General features: G+C 31.4%; 2 protein-coding genes and 1 non-coding gene across 4 annotated transcripts; 1 reads left to right on the plus strand and 2 right to left on the minus strand.

Moving 5' to 3' along the window:
• Positions 1-218: 218 nt before the first annotated feature.
• Positions 219-1,388, plus strand: LOC113363818 (40S ribosomal protein S25). 2 transcript variants are annotated; one of them, XM_026606301.1, is made up of 4 exons: positions 219-238; positions 566-658; positions 835-1,018; positions 1,271-1,388. In XM_026606301.1, the coding sequence occupies exons 1-4, from the start codon at positions 236-238 to the stop codon at positions 1,348-1,350; spliced, it is 360 nt and encodes a 119-aa protein (XP_026462086.1). In that variant the 5' UTR covers positions 219-235; the 3' UTR covers positions 1,351-1,388. The 2 variants fall into 2 exon arrangements, with proteins under 2 accessions (XP_026462086.1, XP_026462085.1); XM_026606300.1 differs by lacking the exon at positions 219-238 and adding an exon at positions 251-404.
• A 3,003-nt stretch (positions 1,389-4,391) lies between these two features.
• LOC113372733 (testis-specific serine/threonine-protein kinase 1-like) lies at positions 4,392-13,032 on the minus strand. The gene is made up of 5 exons (XM_026613082.1): positions 12,943-13,032; positions 12,682-12,858; positions 10,594-10,864; positions 10,279-10,529; positions 4,392-4,580 (listed from the first exon to the last, which is right to left on the minus strand). Exons 1-5 carry the CDS (start codon positions 13,030-13,032, stop codon positions 4,392-4,394), a joined length of 978 nt encoding a protein of 325 aa, XP_026468867.1.
• Positions 8,647-8,808, minus strand: LOC113364430. The gene has a single exon (XR_003366131.1). It is a non-coding gene; the product is annotated as a U1 spliceosomal RNA (small nuclear RNA).
• Positions 13,033-15,504: the final 2,472 nt, after the last annotated feature.

The following is a 15,504-nucleotide window of genomic DNA, read 5'->3' on the forward strand; positions in this document are numbered from 1 at the left end:
CCTGTGAAGAAAAAAATTTATATTAAAAATTGTTTTTTGAACACTTTTATACAAATTAAATTTTTAATACTCTATTTAATTTACAAAGTACTAAAAAACTAATTATATTATTTAAATAAAGCTTTAATTCAAATTGCATTATAGTTATTAGTAAGAAGAAGAAATTTTCGCATCTGGCAATACCTAAATGGAACGCTAAACTTCCTGCAGCCATTTTTCATTCCTTTCAATCGAAATGGTGAGTCGAGTTCTTTACTATTTTATTACAATCAGTAAATTATTTATATTTAAAAGTTGTTAAAACGATTTTAGTGTTGCGTTAGAATGTTTATATATATTTAATCTATAGTAATTGTTGGTTACACTTAGTTTTTGATTTTTATATATTTAATTACTACCACATGGTATGTCGTGTCATTTGTTGATTAAATACAAAATGTGTTGTGAAAATTGGATTTATACAGCAATTGAATACATAAATGCAATTTTGTTCGATTTTACTCGCGTATTTGGTAAATTTATAGATTTTGTGTGAAGTTTTACTTACCTTAACCTTAAATTTCAGCCGCCTAAGAAGGATTCAAAGTCTTCGGCTAAACAGCCACAAAAGACCCAAAAGAAGAAAGAGGGTTCCGGAGGTGGCAAAGCCAAAAAGAAGGTACGTCCCCAACAATACAAACTACATTTACTTAATCTTAAATGATGTATTATTTATGCTATATCCTACTGTGATAGTTTCTGATGTAATGAGTCTGATTAACCAAAAGATTTATCATTTATTATGTATTGTGCATTACTGTGTTACTATACATGTTCTTATATGTTTTTTTGTAGAAGTGGTCCAAAGGAAAAGTACGTGACAAGTTAGACAATCAGGTCTTGTTCAACAAGGAAACTTATGACAAACTGTACAAGGAAGTACCCCAATACAAGCTAATCACTCCCTCAGTCGTTTCCGAACGTCTGAAGATCCGTGGCTCTTTGGCCAGACGTGCCCTCATTGAATTACGTGAGAAAGGTAAAAACATCAATAAACAAATCAACTAAATTATATTTCCATTGATTTTTATATTACAAGAGAAAAGGATATGCATAATTTCCATTAAGTTACTTTTTAACTAAATTATTTAATTTTCCCAAATTTAATTCCTTCATAACTTTAATTTCTATAATCCAGTTTCTTTCACGTTCATTCTCTTTTGTTTTTATTAAAGTCGCCTTGTAAGTTCATCTTGAATGGGCGTTTTGAAATTCTCGATTTATTTTGCAGGTCTCATCAAGCAAGTTGTACAGCATCATGCACAACTCATCTACACGAGAACAACAAAGGGAGATGATACAGTAGCATAATGTACTTTCTTATATTAAATAAAAAATATAAAAGATAATTGAATTTGTTTCAATCATTATTCCTTGCCACTTTTTAAAATATCCATTAATTTATTTTGTTTATAGTATACTTATATATATATACATATATATATATATATTTGATTTTATAGAAAGGTTGAATTTAAACAATTGCTTGATCTATTTAATTTTCATTTCAATATTTGATTTTGCAATCATAATAAATATTATGTTATGGGGTAACAGTTTTGCTTTGTTAACATGGTTAAGTTCTACGATAACATTTTTATTTAAAATGTTTATAAACTATCAACCACAAGCATTATTGATACAAATACTTTTTTTTTATTTTTGTTTTTTTTTTGTTAATATATCATTCAATCATATTTTATGAAATTAAATGAATGCATGTTGATTGTATGCATATAAATATACAATAAAAATAAAATATTTAAACTATTATTTTTATATAAAAACTATTTAAATAAAAATTGTTTATAAACTTAATCATTTATTTTTATAAGAAAATATTTCATTAATTCAATTAATAGAAAAGTATGTTTTCTAGTACTTTATATTTATTCTGTCCTTAAGTCAGCGATTTCAAACTGAGTGGCGCAATACTGTTGAAAAAATTAATAACTAGTTGTAAGTGGCATTTTGCCTTAAGGAGAATTGCAAAATCTTCCTGATAAGTATACATAATCGACATAAACAATGAGCATTGAGATTTAGTTTACATTTTACAACTGTTTGTTTCAAAATTAATAATTTCTAATTGATATCATTCAAACAGACTTATAATATCTGTGATTATATTACTTATAGTGTACAGATACGCACTTAGAACATACATAATATGTGTTCCAAGAGAGCAGTCCATAAATGTTTATAATTCAACCACTTTTCGTAGGCCTATAATATTGTAGCATGTTTGTTGTGTTCATGAAAAACATTATGGCAATATTAATGGGTCAATTCTGCCATAACATAGCGTTGTCTTGGAAACGCTATCTTATGCTTGTTTCTTGTTAAAGAAAACTCTGAAAAGTCTATATATTTGCTGTGTGATCTGGCTTATTTTACATATAAACTAGCAAGAAAGAATCTTATAACTGCATTATCGAAGATTCTGTTATCATAAGATTTTTCCTTGCAAATAAATAGACATTTTCACAGTTTTTCTAACAAGAAACAAGCATAAGATAGCGTTGTCAGAATTGCTCCATTAATATAGCCATAAAGTTTTTGATGAACACAACAAACATCCTAAAATATTATAGGCCTACGAAAAGTGGTTGAATTATAAAAAAATATGGGTAGCGCCCTTAGGACATACTACGTAGTATATTCCAAAAACGTGGAAAAGGTTTTTTTTTCACAGAAAAACTGCCCAACTGACTTTTAGCATGATTCCTAATCAATATCTTTCTTTTGAATTTTCAGAATCGATTCAGAATTTTTGGCTAAAACGTGGCTAATTGTAAAGAAACGGCTTGGCCGATCTTTACGCAAAATCTAATTAAAGCGAGTCCTTAGGGGGCGTCCATTAATCACGTGATCGACTTTTTTGAAAGATTTTGAGCCCTCCTCCCCCTTGGTAATATTCAAAATTACCCCTCTTTCCACACCAAACATTACGTGTATTTTTAGTTACCAGAAAAAATTGTAAAATTTTTATTTTTTTTTGAAAATGTTTGTTTTTTTTTAAAAAAAATAAGGTAAAAATAATTGAACACACGTGATATCACAAGTAAATTTTATCAAATACTTAACAAATAACAACGACTTTGAATTTGACATTTCATTATTTAGCAATAAATAAAAAAATCGGGACATTTTTTTGGTTTTTGTTAAATAACTCAAAAATTTCATATAGAACCACCCCTTTTCAGTTAGATAGAGTGAAACTAGATAAAATTTACAACATTTCCTAGGAAACACTTTTATACACTGTGATATAAAAGTTTTGAATAAAACTACTTGGATTTCGATATTTCAATCTTTAGTAGGAATAAATAGAAAATTCATGACTTTTTTTTGGTTTTTGTCAAATAACTCAAAAATTTCATATGGAACCACCCCTTTTCAGTTAGATAGAGTGAAACTAGATAAAATTTACAACATTTCCTAGGAAACACTTTTATACACTCCGATATAAAATTTTTGAATAAAACGACTTTGATTTCGATATTTCATTCTTTAGTAGCAATAAATAGAATAGAATTCGGGACATTTTTTGGTTTTTGTCATATAACTCAAAAATTTCATATGGAACCACCCCTTTCCAGTTAGATAGAGTGAAACAAGATATAATTTACAACATTTCCGTGACAATTCACGTGATATCTTACTATCTTACTATACTCCTGGGGTAGAACTCCACGTGATGTCTTGTGATTTTTTGTCTTTGTTTTGTGAAAAATTATGGAAGCGCTAAATTTTCCTGTTAAAAACTGGAGAAGCACAGATACAAAAAGGTTGGAAACCACTGTGCTATTAGCGTTACTATTGTGCTATTAGGGTACTATTAGCGTTACGCGCGGGTGTACTGGCACCGTTTTTTTCAATTTTCCAATGTGTTCCACCAAATTGTTTTGAACAATATTTGCAGTACTTAAAGAAGAAACATTAGGCTTTCGAATAACGCTAATTAGAAAGTGGTCCAACTAAACGCACTACACGAAAACATCAATTGAAAAAGTATTTTGTCTTTTTCAGCTAATAATAAACGATTTTTGGGCATTGATTGTTCTACAAAATGTGGTCTGAGTCAATGTGAGTAGAATCACGAAAAAATTTTTTTGGTATCTTTTACGGTTACGCCAAAAAGTGAGTTTGAAAGAAGGGGCCACTTTGGCATATTTTCAATGATATCTCGGCCATAAGATGAGGTACAAAGTTGAAAATTGGTATATCGGTTTTTATCAAATAGACCTATAAAATGGCGTATAAATTATTTAAATGCCATTTAATGGGGCCGATTCTGTATGGCAATGCGCTCATACCCTTCATAAGACTAATAATAAATCTTTTACGACTTACCCAGAAAGTAATGCCGCGTATGCCGGTGTGCCGGATCCTGCAGCGCCCACCACGGGCTGTCCGGAGGTCGTCATCCTTCCCAAAACTGAAGTGCCCTTGTCCTTGCGCACTCTGACCCACTCGTGGGACATCACTCGGTCGAGGGTCAGGCGAAGTGTTATGTCCGGTTCTAGGACGTGACGTACCTTGTCAACACAATCAATATCAAATATACTTTAACTAGTTGGTATTGGTATTACAGAAACTGCAGACATTACAAAATAAGACACTACGACTAGTACTTAATAAAATAAGGGACCCACTGACTAGACACTACTACTCTTCAAAATTCATACATAAACAGACTGACGTACCGACAATACTCGACTATATAAAAAAGCTCACCAGAAATTTTTATCTAAAATGTGGGGATCATCCTAATACTAACATCGCGGGTCTCGGGCAGTTTACGAGGGACGTAATATGGTATGGCAATCACGCCATGCCAAACTATATACTGATCAACCCATAGCGGCTAAAAAGGGAGCATATTATTTATGTGACTCCTCTCTCTTAAAGGGAGTTAACAAAACATATAATTATTAATATATAAAGAATCTGTATTTTTTTTTGGGAGAAAGTTTATTTTTCTCTTTTTAGTACACACATACAATCATATTGTATACATATTGTAAACTATATTCATCAAATATATTAAAAACATATATGTGATATAAAATACCCACGGGTAAAAAAGTATGTACAAAAGGCAATACTGAAAAATGTATTTTAAATATTGAAATAAATACTTTTGTCTGTCTGTCTGGTATTGGTATTGGTATTTTGCCTTGAGGCAAGTTACATAAACTTCTCGATATGTGTAAATAATCGACTTAATCAATAAAATTGAAATTAATTTATTAGTGATTGAAAGTATTCCGAGTGAATTTATTAGACATTATTGAACGAACAGGTTAACTCGGAGTATTTTCTAATAGCAAATTTTCAAAAATCAATAATTTTTATAATTAAACCAGTTTCCGCAGGGCTTTAATGGTAGGTATGTTCATTAAAACCAAGTACTACTATCGTTATACCAAGTAAATCGCCTAAATAACTTCCCGAAGGAGAAGTTTATGTTTTCATCAAAAAATACGATTCGCTAATTTTATGTTCTCTCGACGTTTCAAGCCGTTCTGAATCGAATGAGACCAAATTTGGAAAAAGTATGTATGTGTGTATGTGAACAGATTTTTTGCCGTAAATCGACGTTTTCTCAAAAACGGCTGGACTAATTTCAAAAATTTAAAAGCCACTCGATGTGTCTCGATGAGGACTATCGTTTGCTAGTTTTGTGCAACGATAGGCCGAGACGTTTCTTTATAAATAGCAAAAAAGTGAAAAATTTTTCGTTCACGTTTTAGCCCGCAATTCTGAATCGATTTTGAAAATTCAAAAACCGTTCGAAAAATATTGTTCGAGAATCATGCTGATTAGTTTTTGGTGAAGATCGGCCGGGCCGTTTTCTTGTAATAAAGTGTTAAAAAATTTTTTTTCGACGATTTTCATTTTTTTTTTGACGGTAGATACCATAGTCTTCTAGATCATACTAAAATATTACGGCTCTACGATAATTGGTTTAACTTTAAAAATTAGTCAAAGTTTCCAAATATTGGTATCGTTTTTTCGCATTTGTCAAAATTAGACCTTTCATCGACATTTTCTCAAAAACGCCTGAACCGATTTTAGAAATTTAAATGCCATTTGATGTATCTCGATGAGGACTATCATTTGTCAGTTTTGTGCGACGATCTGCTGAGCCGTTTCTTTGTGATTTGGGAAAAAGTGTTAAACTTTTGATCCACATTTAAGCTCATACTACCAAGTCGATTTTAAAAAATCAAAAACTGTCCGAAAGATATTAGTTGGGATTGATGCTGATTAGTTTTAGCTGAAAATCTACCGAGCAGTTTTTTTGTAATTAACTGTTGAAAAAAAAATTTAAGCCGATTTTTATGGAACTTTTTTATGCGATATATATCATGGTCTTATAGGACTTACTGCAATATTACGGCCTTACGACAAGTAGTTGAATTTTAAAAATTCATCGAAGTTTGAGAAAATAAGTAGTTTTTCTGACGTTATCTAAAATAAAAATTAGACGATTTACTTGGTATAACGATAAAGTACTTGGTCTCAATGCACATACTAAACCATTAAAGTCCTAGGGAAACGGGTTCAATTATAAAAATTAGTAGTATCAAATATCTCCATATATGACAGCACTTTGAACTTGACCACATTCTCTCTAATAAATAAATATTTTCAATGTTAAATTAAGAGAATAAGATCTAGAAATAAAATAATTCAAATATTTTTCTGTTTTTTTGCTGATTTTTTAACACTTCAATGGCAAAGTAGCTAGAAGTAAGTAGCTTGATAGATCTTATTCGCTTAATTTAACATTGAAAATATTTATTTATTAGAAAGAATGTGGTCAAGTTCAAAGTGCTGTCATATATGGAGAGATTTGATACTACAGCGAGAGCAGCAAAGATTTTGAGGCGGCCGTACTCTCAGACTGTCAATTTTACAAAAAAACGGTTTTCTAAAGAATTGTAGAAAATTTTATCTAGTTTAATTCGTACATAAGGTAAAAGACCCAGTTATTGACCCTGGCCCAGTTTCTGACCTTTTCAACTTTTTTTGGAATTAATTAAAAAACTATACGTTTAATGTGAAAATAATTTTTTTCTTAATTGACAGTAATTTATTCTATGCCTCATTAATGTCAATTAAAAAAATATAAAAAATATTAACTAAATAAAAAAAAATTTTTAAACCAAAAGTGACTGTGGAAGCCATTTTTTAGCTTTAGTCTAAACAGTTTATGTAAGGAGCTACGACAATTGAGTTCGTGCACTAATTATGATGTAAGTACGAAAATCTAACTAAAAATATACAAATAAGTCAATAATTAATTAAAATTTATTTTAAAATATTTATAAAACATATTAAATTTAGTTTTATTACTGAAATTTGAGGGTCAATAACTAGGCTCAATTTTAAGTGTATGTCACAGTTGTTGACCCTGCAATTCTAACCTTCTAAAAGCTAGGTTATCTGTCACATGTTTTTAGTCACTTGTTCATTAAATGTAAAAATAATAATATTTATTGTTATCTTATATTTTTTTTACTATTTTTCGTAGTAAAGTGATAAATTTACATTTAATATTCATTGGTATAAATGAAAGATTGTATTTAAATCTTGTAAATACATCTTTTAAGTGATAAAATTATTAATAAAAAAATGTCAGTTTTATCAACGCTTAAATTATGACTGTTTTAGTTTACTAATATTTTTATTATTATACAATTATACAATTACAATTAATTGAATGAAAATTAGAAGAAGAAAAAGAATTGAAAAAAGCTGAAAGGTCCAAAAATAAAGCCATCAAGGAGACAGAAAAAATAATTAAAAAAGAAAAACTTGAAGAAAAAAAGAAACAAAAAGCTCTTAAAATAAAAAAAAGTCTAAGTAATTTAAATAATTAATTTTAATTTTTTTGTTTGTGTAATATGTTATAACAAGACTTGAACTATTTATACGTTAAATTTTAACAAACTGTATATTTTTAGAATAAATATTTAATTTATTTATTTTAATAATAATTTCAGTTTATTTAAAATTAGTAAGCACTTCATAACCTAATCATGATTAAATTTGAGGGTCAGAAATTGGGCTACGGTCAGGGTCAGAAACTGCCACACGAAGAATTCTTAGGGTCAGAAACTGGAGCTCTTAATGTCAATTTTTAAAACGTCAATTTAAAATATAAATTTAGTTCAAATAATTTTTTTATGCACATTACTTTATTTTAAAAATCCTAAACTAATAGATAAAATTATAATTTTCTTCATTAAGTTAAGTTTTATATTAATTATTATAGTTTAACCTCCACCGTCACTCTAAAAAGGTCAGAAACTGGGCCCCTTACCTTAGATACTTTTATCGTAGAATAAGCCAGAAAGGAGATATTTTAAAAAAGCTGTTTTTGACGCCATTTTTCCAATAAGGCGGCAACTTGCCGTTTAAATTTGAGGTGGCAAAGTTGATTTTCGTAAAGAGAGCACCTCGAAATCTATAAGATTACCAATTTTCAGAAATTCCGGAGTACTGTACCGGCAAAACGACCAAATGACTGGACTATATACGAAACAACCTAATGGTTCTTTCTTTATGATTTCTATGATCAGTTTATTATTACCGGGACAGCGCGTACGCAGTCCCGACTACCAAAAATTACGCGCCCGAGTTATCCACATTAGGGACAATCGCAGGGGTCAGCCCAACCGAAGTGCAATGGAAGGGCCTCGCCCTGGGGGAACCGCCTTAGTGATCACGGTAGCCCCCACGCCAGGTAAGTATGCTCTACGGTCGAAAAATCGTCGACTAACCGAGAACGGTCTATGTTTCACAACGTGCAGGTAGTCGCTCGCCGTGCGTGAGCTACGCGCAGACATCTGTTAGTACGTAACATAACACTGGGGAGCGGTTCTCAGGAACGATACAAGAATATAAGCGGATAAGCGGCACTAGTGGGCCGCATGGCATCGTGCCTTAAGGCAAATTGCTGGAACTTCCCGTACCAAAAATTATTATTTTTTTAAACAGTTATTTAAGATTAACATTTTGAAAAAAAAAATTTAACTTCGAAAAAATTAGATTTTTGAGAAACTATAAATTTGATAAATTTTTTTTTTTTTTGAAAAAAAGTGTTTTTTTCATTTTGACATATTTTCGAAATTCTGAACTTTTTTTATAGCAATCGTACTACTTTAACTGCATAGAAACGATATGTCAAAGCGCATAAGCGCCGCCTCGACGGCTAACAGATAAACATTGGCACGGAACCCATAGGAATATAATCAAAATTTATACTTATTGTTAAAATCTCAATAAAATATCTGATAATTTGATGTGCATATATCTAATGATCATTTTTGACCAGATGGCATTTTTTTTTACTTTTTTTACTAGATCTCCGAAACCGCTAAACCTGCTATCATGAAAATTTGATCAATTCTTCATCTTGTTAATACAAGTCTAGCGGTTTCGGAGATCTAGTAAAAAAAGTAAAAAATGCCATTCGGCGGTTAAAAATGATCATTAGACATATGCACATCAAATTATCAGATGTTTTATAGAGATTTTAACAATAAGTATAAATTTTGTTTACATTCCTATGGGTTCCGTACCAATGTTTATCCGTTAGACGGCGACGCGGCTGTTACGCGCTTTGATATTTCGTCTCTATGCAATTAAAATGGTACGATTGCTTTGAAAAAAAGTTCAGAATTTCCAAAATATTTCAAAATAAAGAAAACATGTTTTTTCAATATTTTTTTTTTCAAAAAAAGTAATTTTTGTTCATAGTTTCTTAAAAATCTAATTTTTTCGAAGTAAAATTTTTTCAAAGATGTTAATCGTTTTTAAAAAAATAATAATTTTTGGTACGGGAAGTTCCAGCAATTTGCCTTAAGGCTAGATGCCATGCGCCCCACTAGTTAATATTAATATCTTATCATAGGCTCATATAATATTTTAGTATCTATGATAGTTATAATCATGGAAAGATTTATCAAAATAGTCAATTTAATTTCAACAACTGTCCGGGCGATATATTCCAAACGGTTTATTTTATGATTTTGAAACAAGGGCGAAAATTTTAGAACTCTTCTCCTAATTTCAATTCGAATGGCTTGGAACGTCGAGAAAACATAAAATTAGCGAATCTGATTTTTTGATGAAAACAAACTTCTCCTTTGGGAAGTTAAAAAATCTCATTTTACTCTCAATTGAGACTACTTAAGGTACTTAAGTACTATTTCTACTCACCAATGATTTAGCAAGCGCCGACACGCTATCCCTAACCCTGGACCTGAATACAAAATTCCTGGACATCTGGTCCTTCAACAGCTTCCTTAAATTCGAATCGTCAAAAGGCATAGACGAATTCAGCATAATGAATAATATGATTCCCAAAGACCACACGTCAGCCAGCTTCGGATTGTAAGGGGTACCGCTTACGACCTCAGGAGCCGCGTACGCCGCCGACCCGCAATAAGTCTGACTCAAGGCACGGCGACCTGGGTAAAGGATAAAAAAATTAGAAAAATTGTATTATAATTATGTTATTATTTTTACCCTTGCCTTCGTGGTCGATGCAGAACCTGGCGAATCCAAAGTCCGCCAATTTAACATTGAAACGTCTCGACAGCAGTATATTCTCGCATTTGAGATCGCGATGTGCAATATTTTTGCTGTGTAGATAATGCAGTCCGCTGGCCATTTGTCGAAACCATAATTTGGCCTGCGGCTCGGGAACGACGCCGTTCCTTTTGATGAAATCTAATAGGTCACCGTTGTCCGCGTAACGCATGAAGATGAAGACGCGAGGGCCACGCTGGAGAATGCTGTGAACCTAAAAAAAGAAAAAAAAATAAAATACAAAATTTAGAGTAGACATGACACAAAGGTCCATTTTGAATTTCAGTACTTATATTGTGAAAATCAAACCAACCAAATTCACATTACAGCAAACAGCACATATCAAGCCAATAACTATTGAACTATGTTGAATAAAATTCCCATCTAATGCTTTTTAATATTTTTCTAAAATTGTTCATCTGTCTTTCTTTATTTTTAACCCAAGGCGGAGTAAAAAGGGATAGCCAAGAGGCAAAAAGGTCCACTATTTTATTTTTACAAACATTACTTACTTACATTACCTACATTATTTAATCAATGAGTTGCTGTTTAATTATTTAGTAGAAACAATTAAAAATTTTAATCCAAATTGTTTTCAAACTACTATCACAATCGATTTATTTGCCAATTTATTTTATTTAAGTGTACGTGAAATTTTGCCTTAAGTTATGTCGCAATAACTTCCCGAATAAGAATTGAAATTTAAAAATTGTCACCATAAAAATGAACTAGCTATGTAAGAAAAATAATTTAAATTCTATAAGCGCTAGTCAAGTCGCCCTCACCTAACACAACACTTTCTCATACTTTTTTACTTAGGCTCGGTTATGCATGAGAAGCGTTACTAATTATAAAATGCAGGGTAGGCGGGGTACGAAGGTCGCATACTGTGAAATCAACTACATCCCAGCAAACAGCACATTTCAAACTAATAGATATTGAATATGTTCAGTAAAATTCCCAGCTAATGTTTTTTTATATTTTTCTAAAACTGTTTATCTGTCTCTTTTTATCCCAAATAAAGTAAAAAGAGACAGCCAAGGGCAAAAAAATCCACTATTAACTTTCTGTAGGGTAAGTTATTGTAATGGCCGAAAATCAAAATTAAAATTTTTTACATTTCTCGACGTTTTGAAGGTTTCTGAACAATTTGGCATACTTCAGAAAAAATGGATGTGTGTGTGTGTGTGTATGTATGTATAAATACAATTTTTCGTCCACGTTTTCGGGCTCACGGATCAACCGATTTGAATGGTTCAAAAAACATTCGATCTCTATTGATAGGGAGATGTGCTGATTAGTTCTTGGCAAAGACAGGTCCAGCCGTTACGGAGATACGGAGCAAAGAATGCAGAAAATACAAATCGAGGTTTTGAGAGAACGGAGTATCGAATTTGAATGATCCAAAAAGCATTCAATTTGTAATGATTGGGAGAAGGGGTGATTAGTTTTTGGCAAAGGCAGGTCACGCCATTTCGAAGATACAGAGCTAAATGTGCAAAAAATGGTAGTTTTTGAGAGAACTAAGCGTCCGATTCTAATGATCTAAAAAACTGTCTGCTTGTATCGACAAAACAATTTGAGGATACCTTTTGAGGATAAAATAATTACATCATTTTTTATTCTCAATAAAATATTTTTGTAATTTTTGATTAAAAATTCAAAAAATTACCCAGGCTAAGCACAGTCTAAGCGCCACTCTGGTACAAATGTTTACCCAAGTGCGTTTAGACTGTGACTATACGGGAGCACTTTTTCAATTTTGTGTAAATTAGGCAACTATTTTTTTTTAAATTGAATTCGAAGTGAAATTACGATGTTAATGTTCTGTATATAAATTGATTTATGATTTATGATTTACATTTGATTTGATTCAGATATAACAATATGGCAAAAAGAATGAAAGTTACAGTATTTGTAATAATATATTTGAAAACGTTTAAAATATCTCGAATTACGGTACGGGAAGTTCCAGCAATTTGCCTTAAGGCACGTTGCCATACACCATTAGTTTATTATTATTATTTCTACCTGTATAATGTGCGGATTCTCGATCTTCGTCAAAATTTCCAACTCCCTCGGGAAAAACTTGTCTAAAAAATCTCTCGGTGCCTTCTCCTTGTCGAAAATCTTGCAGGCGAGGCGCATCTTCTTCGGGCCCGACGTCGAGTCGACGTAGTCCGCCAGGTGGACGGAAGCGTACGAACCCTTGCCAATAGAAAGGAAAAGGAATAATTAATAATTTTTTTGCTTAATTTAATCGATTTTACTCTATATCTATTATCTAATTACCTGTCCGATCTTCTTGCCGATCATGTAGCCGCGCTGTTCGAGAGCGTTCACCTCGCTATTACGCGGGCTGACGCTCAGCCGTTCCGTCATGATGGCGGAGGGTTTCTATTTTTTTTGGGGGTGTTGAATTTTGGGGATAGGAAGGTGTTTTTTGAATTTTCCCGTTTTCGGCGCCTGCTGATGATCAATTTGGCGCTCTCCGTCTGCCAAACTCACCGGGCATAATTTCCCACCACTCGCAAATTTTGACCCGTCTCAAGCTGAAAGGTAAAAGACACATGAAATATATAGTTATGGAAATATTTTTATGAAAATTTTGATAGAAATCTTATTAACTTCCAGTAGAGTTAAAGTTGAAGTAAACGAAAAAAATGGAAAATGATATTTTTTGTATATTTTTATGTTGTTTCCAAAGTTTCTGAATATTTTGGCACATGGCGTAAGTATAGGGTGGCTCACTTAAAAATTGGAGTTCATGGATAGCAACTTGCCTGTAGGCCACACCGTTCGGAATTCAAAGTTGCGATATATAGGAAAAAACTAAGAATTTTGAGACCTTTCTAACGATGTATAATACTTTATATGTTTTTTTTCAGAAATATCTAAATCGTAAGATCACTAGATGACTAGAACCACTAGATGGACGTTACGTTTAAATACAAATTTTTGTCGACGATTTCGAGAGCACGAATTATTCGATTTGAACTATTGACAAGGAGACGTGCTGATTAGTTTCTGGCAAAGGCAAGTCCAGGTGTTTTGGAGATACGGAGTAAAGAGTGTTTTTGAGAGAACCGAGCAACCGATTTGAATGATTCAAAAAACATTTTATTTGTATTGACGTAATGAAGAATTGGTTGAATTTTTGGAAGAGCAAGTTCAGCAATTTTGAAGGTCTAATGATTTTTTTTTTTAAAAAAATGCCATTTGGCGGTCAAATATGATCAAAATTACGGGAAGTTCCTGCAATTGGCACTAGTGATGTAGTAGTTTATTATATTAAATATAATCTAAATTTAAAACTGATTCAAACAATTGGAATGTCTTTATCATCTTATATCATTTTTACACATTCTACTGATATTTATCTGAAGAATTCACAAAGTTGAGTATTTACAAAAAAACGTCAATAAAATGCATTCCAAACGTAAATTTTGCATTTTAATGAAAAATTTACAGTCAAAAATAATCTGAAAAATATTTTTTGTTTACGTTTAAAATTTAATTCGACATGTTTAATTTCACACAAAATTTTACTAGGTGTAAGTGGCATTTTGCTTCTTGGCTATTTGCATGAACTTCCAAAAAATCAACTTGTGCAATAACAATTTAGATTTGATGAAAACTTCCATAAAAATCTACAAATAATTTTTTTTTCAACAATTTCAAGAAACTGTCCGGTTGATCTTTACCAAAAACCAATCAGCCGATTTCCAACTAAACTTTCTGAATTTTTTGTCAGAACGTCGATGACAAATTTTGCACTTGTAATTACAAAGAAACGGCTCTGCCGATCTTTTTGCAAAATTAATTATTACGAGTCATCATCGATTTCCCTCGAATGGCATTCAAATTTTTAAAATCGGTCGAGCCGTTTTTGAGAAAATGTCAACAAAAGGTCGAATTTCTTAATTTGAGCCTCAAACGTTTCAGAATGACTTGAAACGTCGAGAAAACATAAAATTAGCGAATCGGAATTTTTGGCAAAAAAAGCATTTCTAAGAATTATTGATTGAATTTTGATTATTGCAAGTCGACGAAAGGTCTAATTTCGACACATATACACACTTTTCTTAATTTAGGTCTCAAACGTTTCAGAATGACTTGAAACGTTGAGAAAAGGATAAAATTAACACGTCGGAATTTTTGGCAAAAAAAAGCATTTCTAAGAATTAATTACTGACTGAATTTTGATTTTTGCAAGTCGTCATCGTTTCGCATCGAATTGCATTTAAATTTGGCCGGTGCTCGTAGAACATATTAGTCTCATGCTCGATTTTCGCTCAATAATGTGTAAAATTTGAACTTTTTATCAAAAATATTCAAATGTGCCCTACATCAACTGAGTATGCTTATAAATCAATCATAAACTAATATATTAAAATTTTTCATTAATATTAATATATATTTTTCATTTACTATTTACACGTGTCCGGAAGTTCATGCAACTTGCCATAAAGCAAATTGCCACTCACATCTAGTTATTACTTTATTACAGGTCCCATAAGTAGTTACCAGCTGATTAAATTTAAATTTAGTATTACTAATTTTAATTTCATTGTCCTAAATCTAAAACTAACTGTTAATTTATTCAAAAACGATTCCAAATTTTGACTTATGTCAAATTGAAATTTGAAATTTTTCGTAAAAGGAGCCCCCGTAGAGGAGCAGCTCCTAAGTCATTAAATCTATCATATATTATATCAATGCAGTATACTCACAAATCATGTTAGGGACACAATATATACGAACGAAATTTGATTTCACAAAAAATTTAACATCGTTAACACATTTTCAATTTTGTTTACTTGTTTCCAAATAAATATGATTGCATTTTGTTTC

Source organism: Ctenocephalides felis, unplaced genomic scaffold (assembly GCF_003426905.1).
Source record: "Ctenocephalides felis isolate EL2017-DRISC unplaced genomic scaffold, ASM342690v1 CF-g0.4_SCAFFOLD_00845, whole genome shotgun sequence".
Classification (NCBI taxonomy): domain Eukaryota; kingdom Metazoa; phylum Arthropoda; class Insecta; order Siphonaptera; family Pulicidae; genus Ctenocephalides; species Ctenocephalides felis.

Coding starts and splice junctions, on each gene's coding strand:
- LOC113363818 (XM_026606301.1), top strand. Junction 659..834: donor GTGGCAAAGCCAAAAAGAAG/GTACGTCCCCAA, acceptor GTTTTTTTGTAG/AAGTGGTCCAAAGGAAAAGT. Junction 1,019..1,270: donor CATTGAATTACGTGAGAAAG/GTAAAAACATCA, acceptor TTTATTTTGCAG/GTCTCATCAAGCAAGTTGTA.
- LOC113372733 (XM_026613082.1), bottom strand. CDS start 13,032: ATGACGGAACGGCTGAGCGTCAGCCCGCGTAATAGCGAGGTGAACGCT. Junction 10,530..10,593: donor GTTCTGCATCGACCACGAAG/GCAAGGGTAAAA, acceptor TCCTTTACCCAG/GTCGCCGTGCCTTGAGTCAG. Junction 4,581..10,278: donor CGGCGCTTGCTAAATCATTG/GTGAGTAGAAAT, acceptor TGTGTTGACAAG/GTACGTCACGTCCTAGAACC.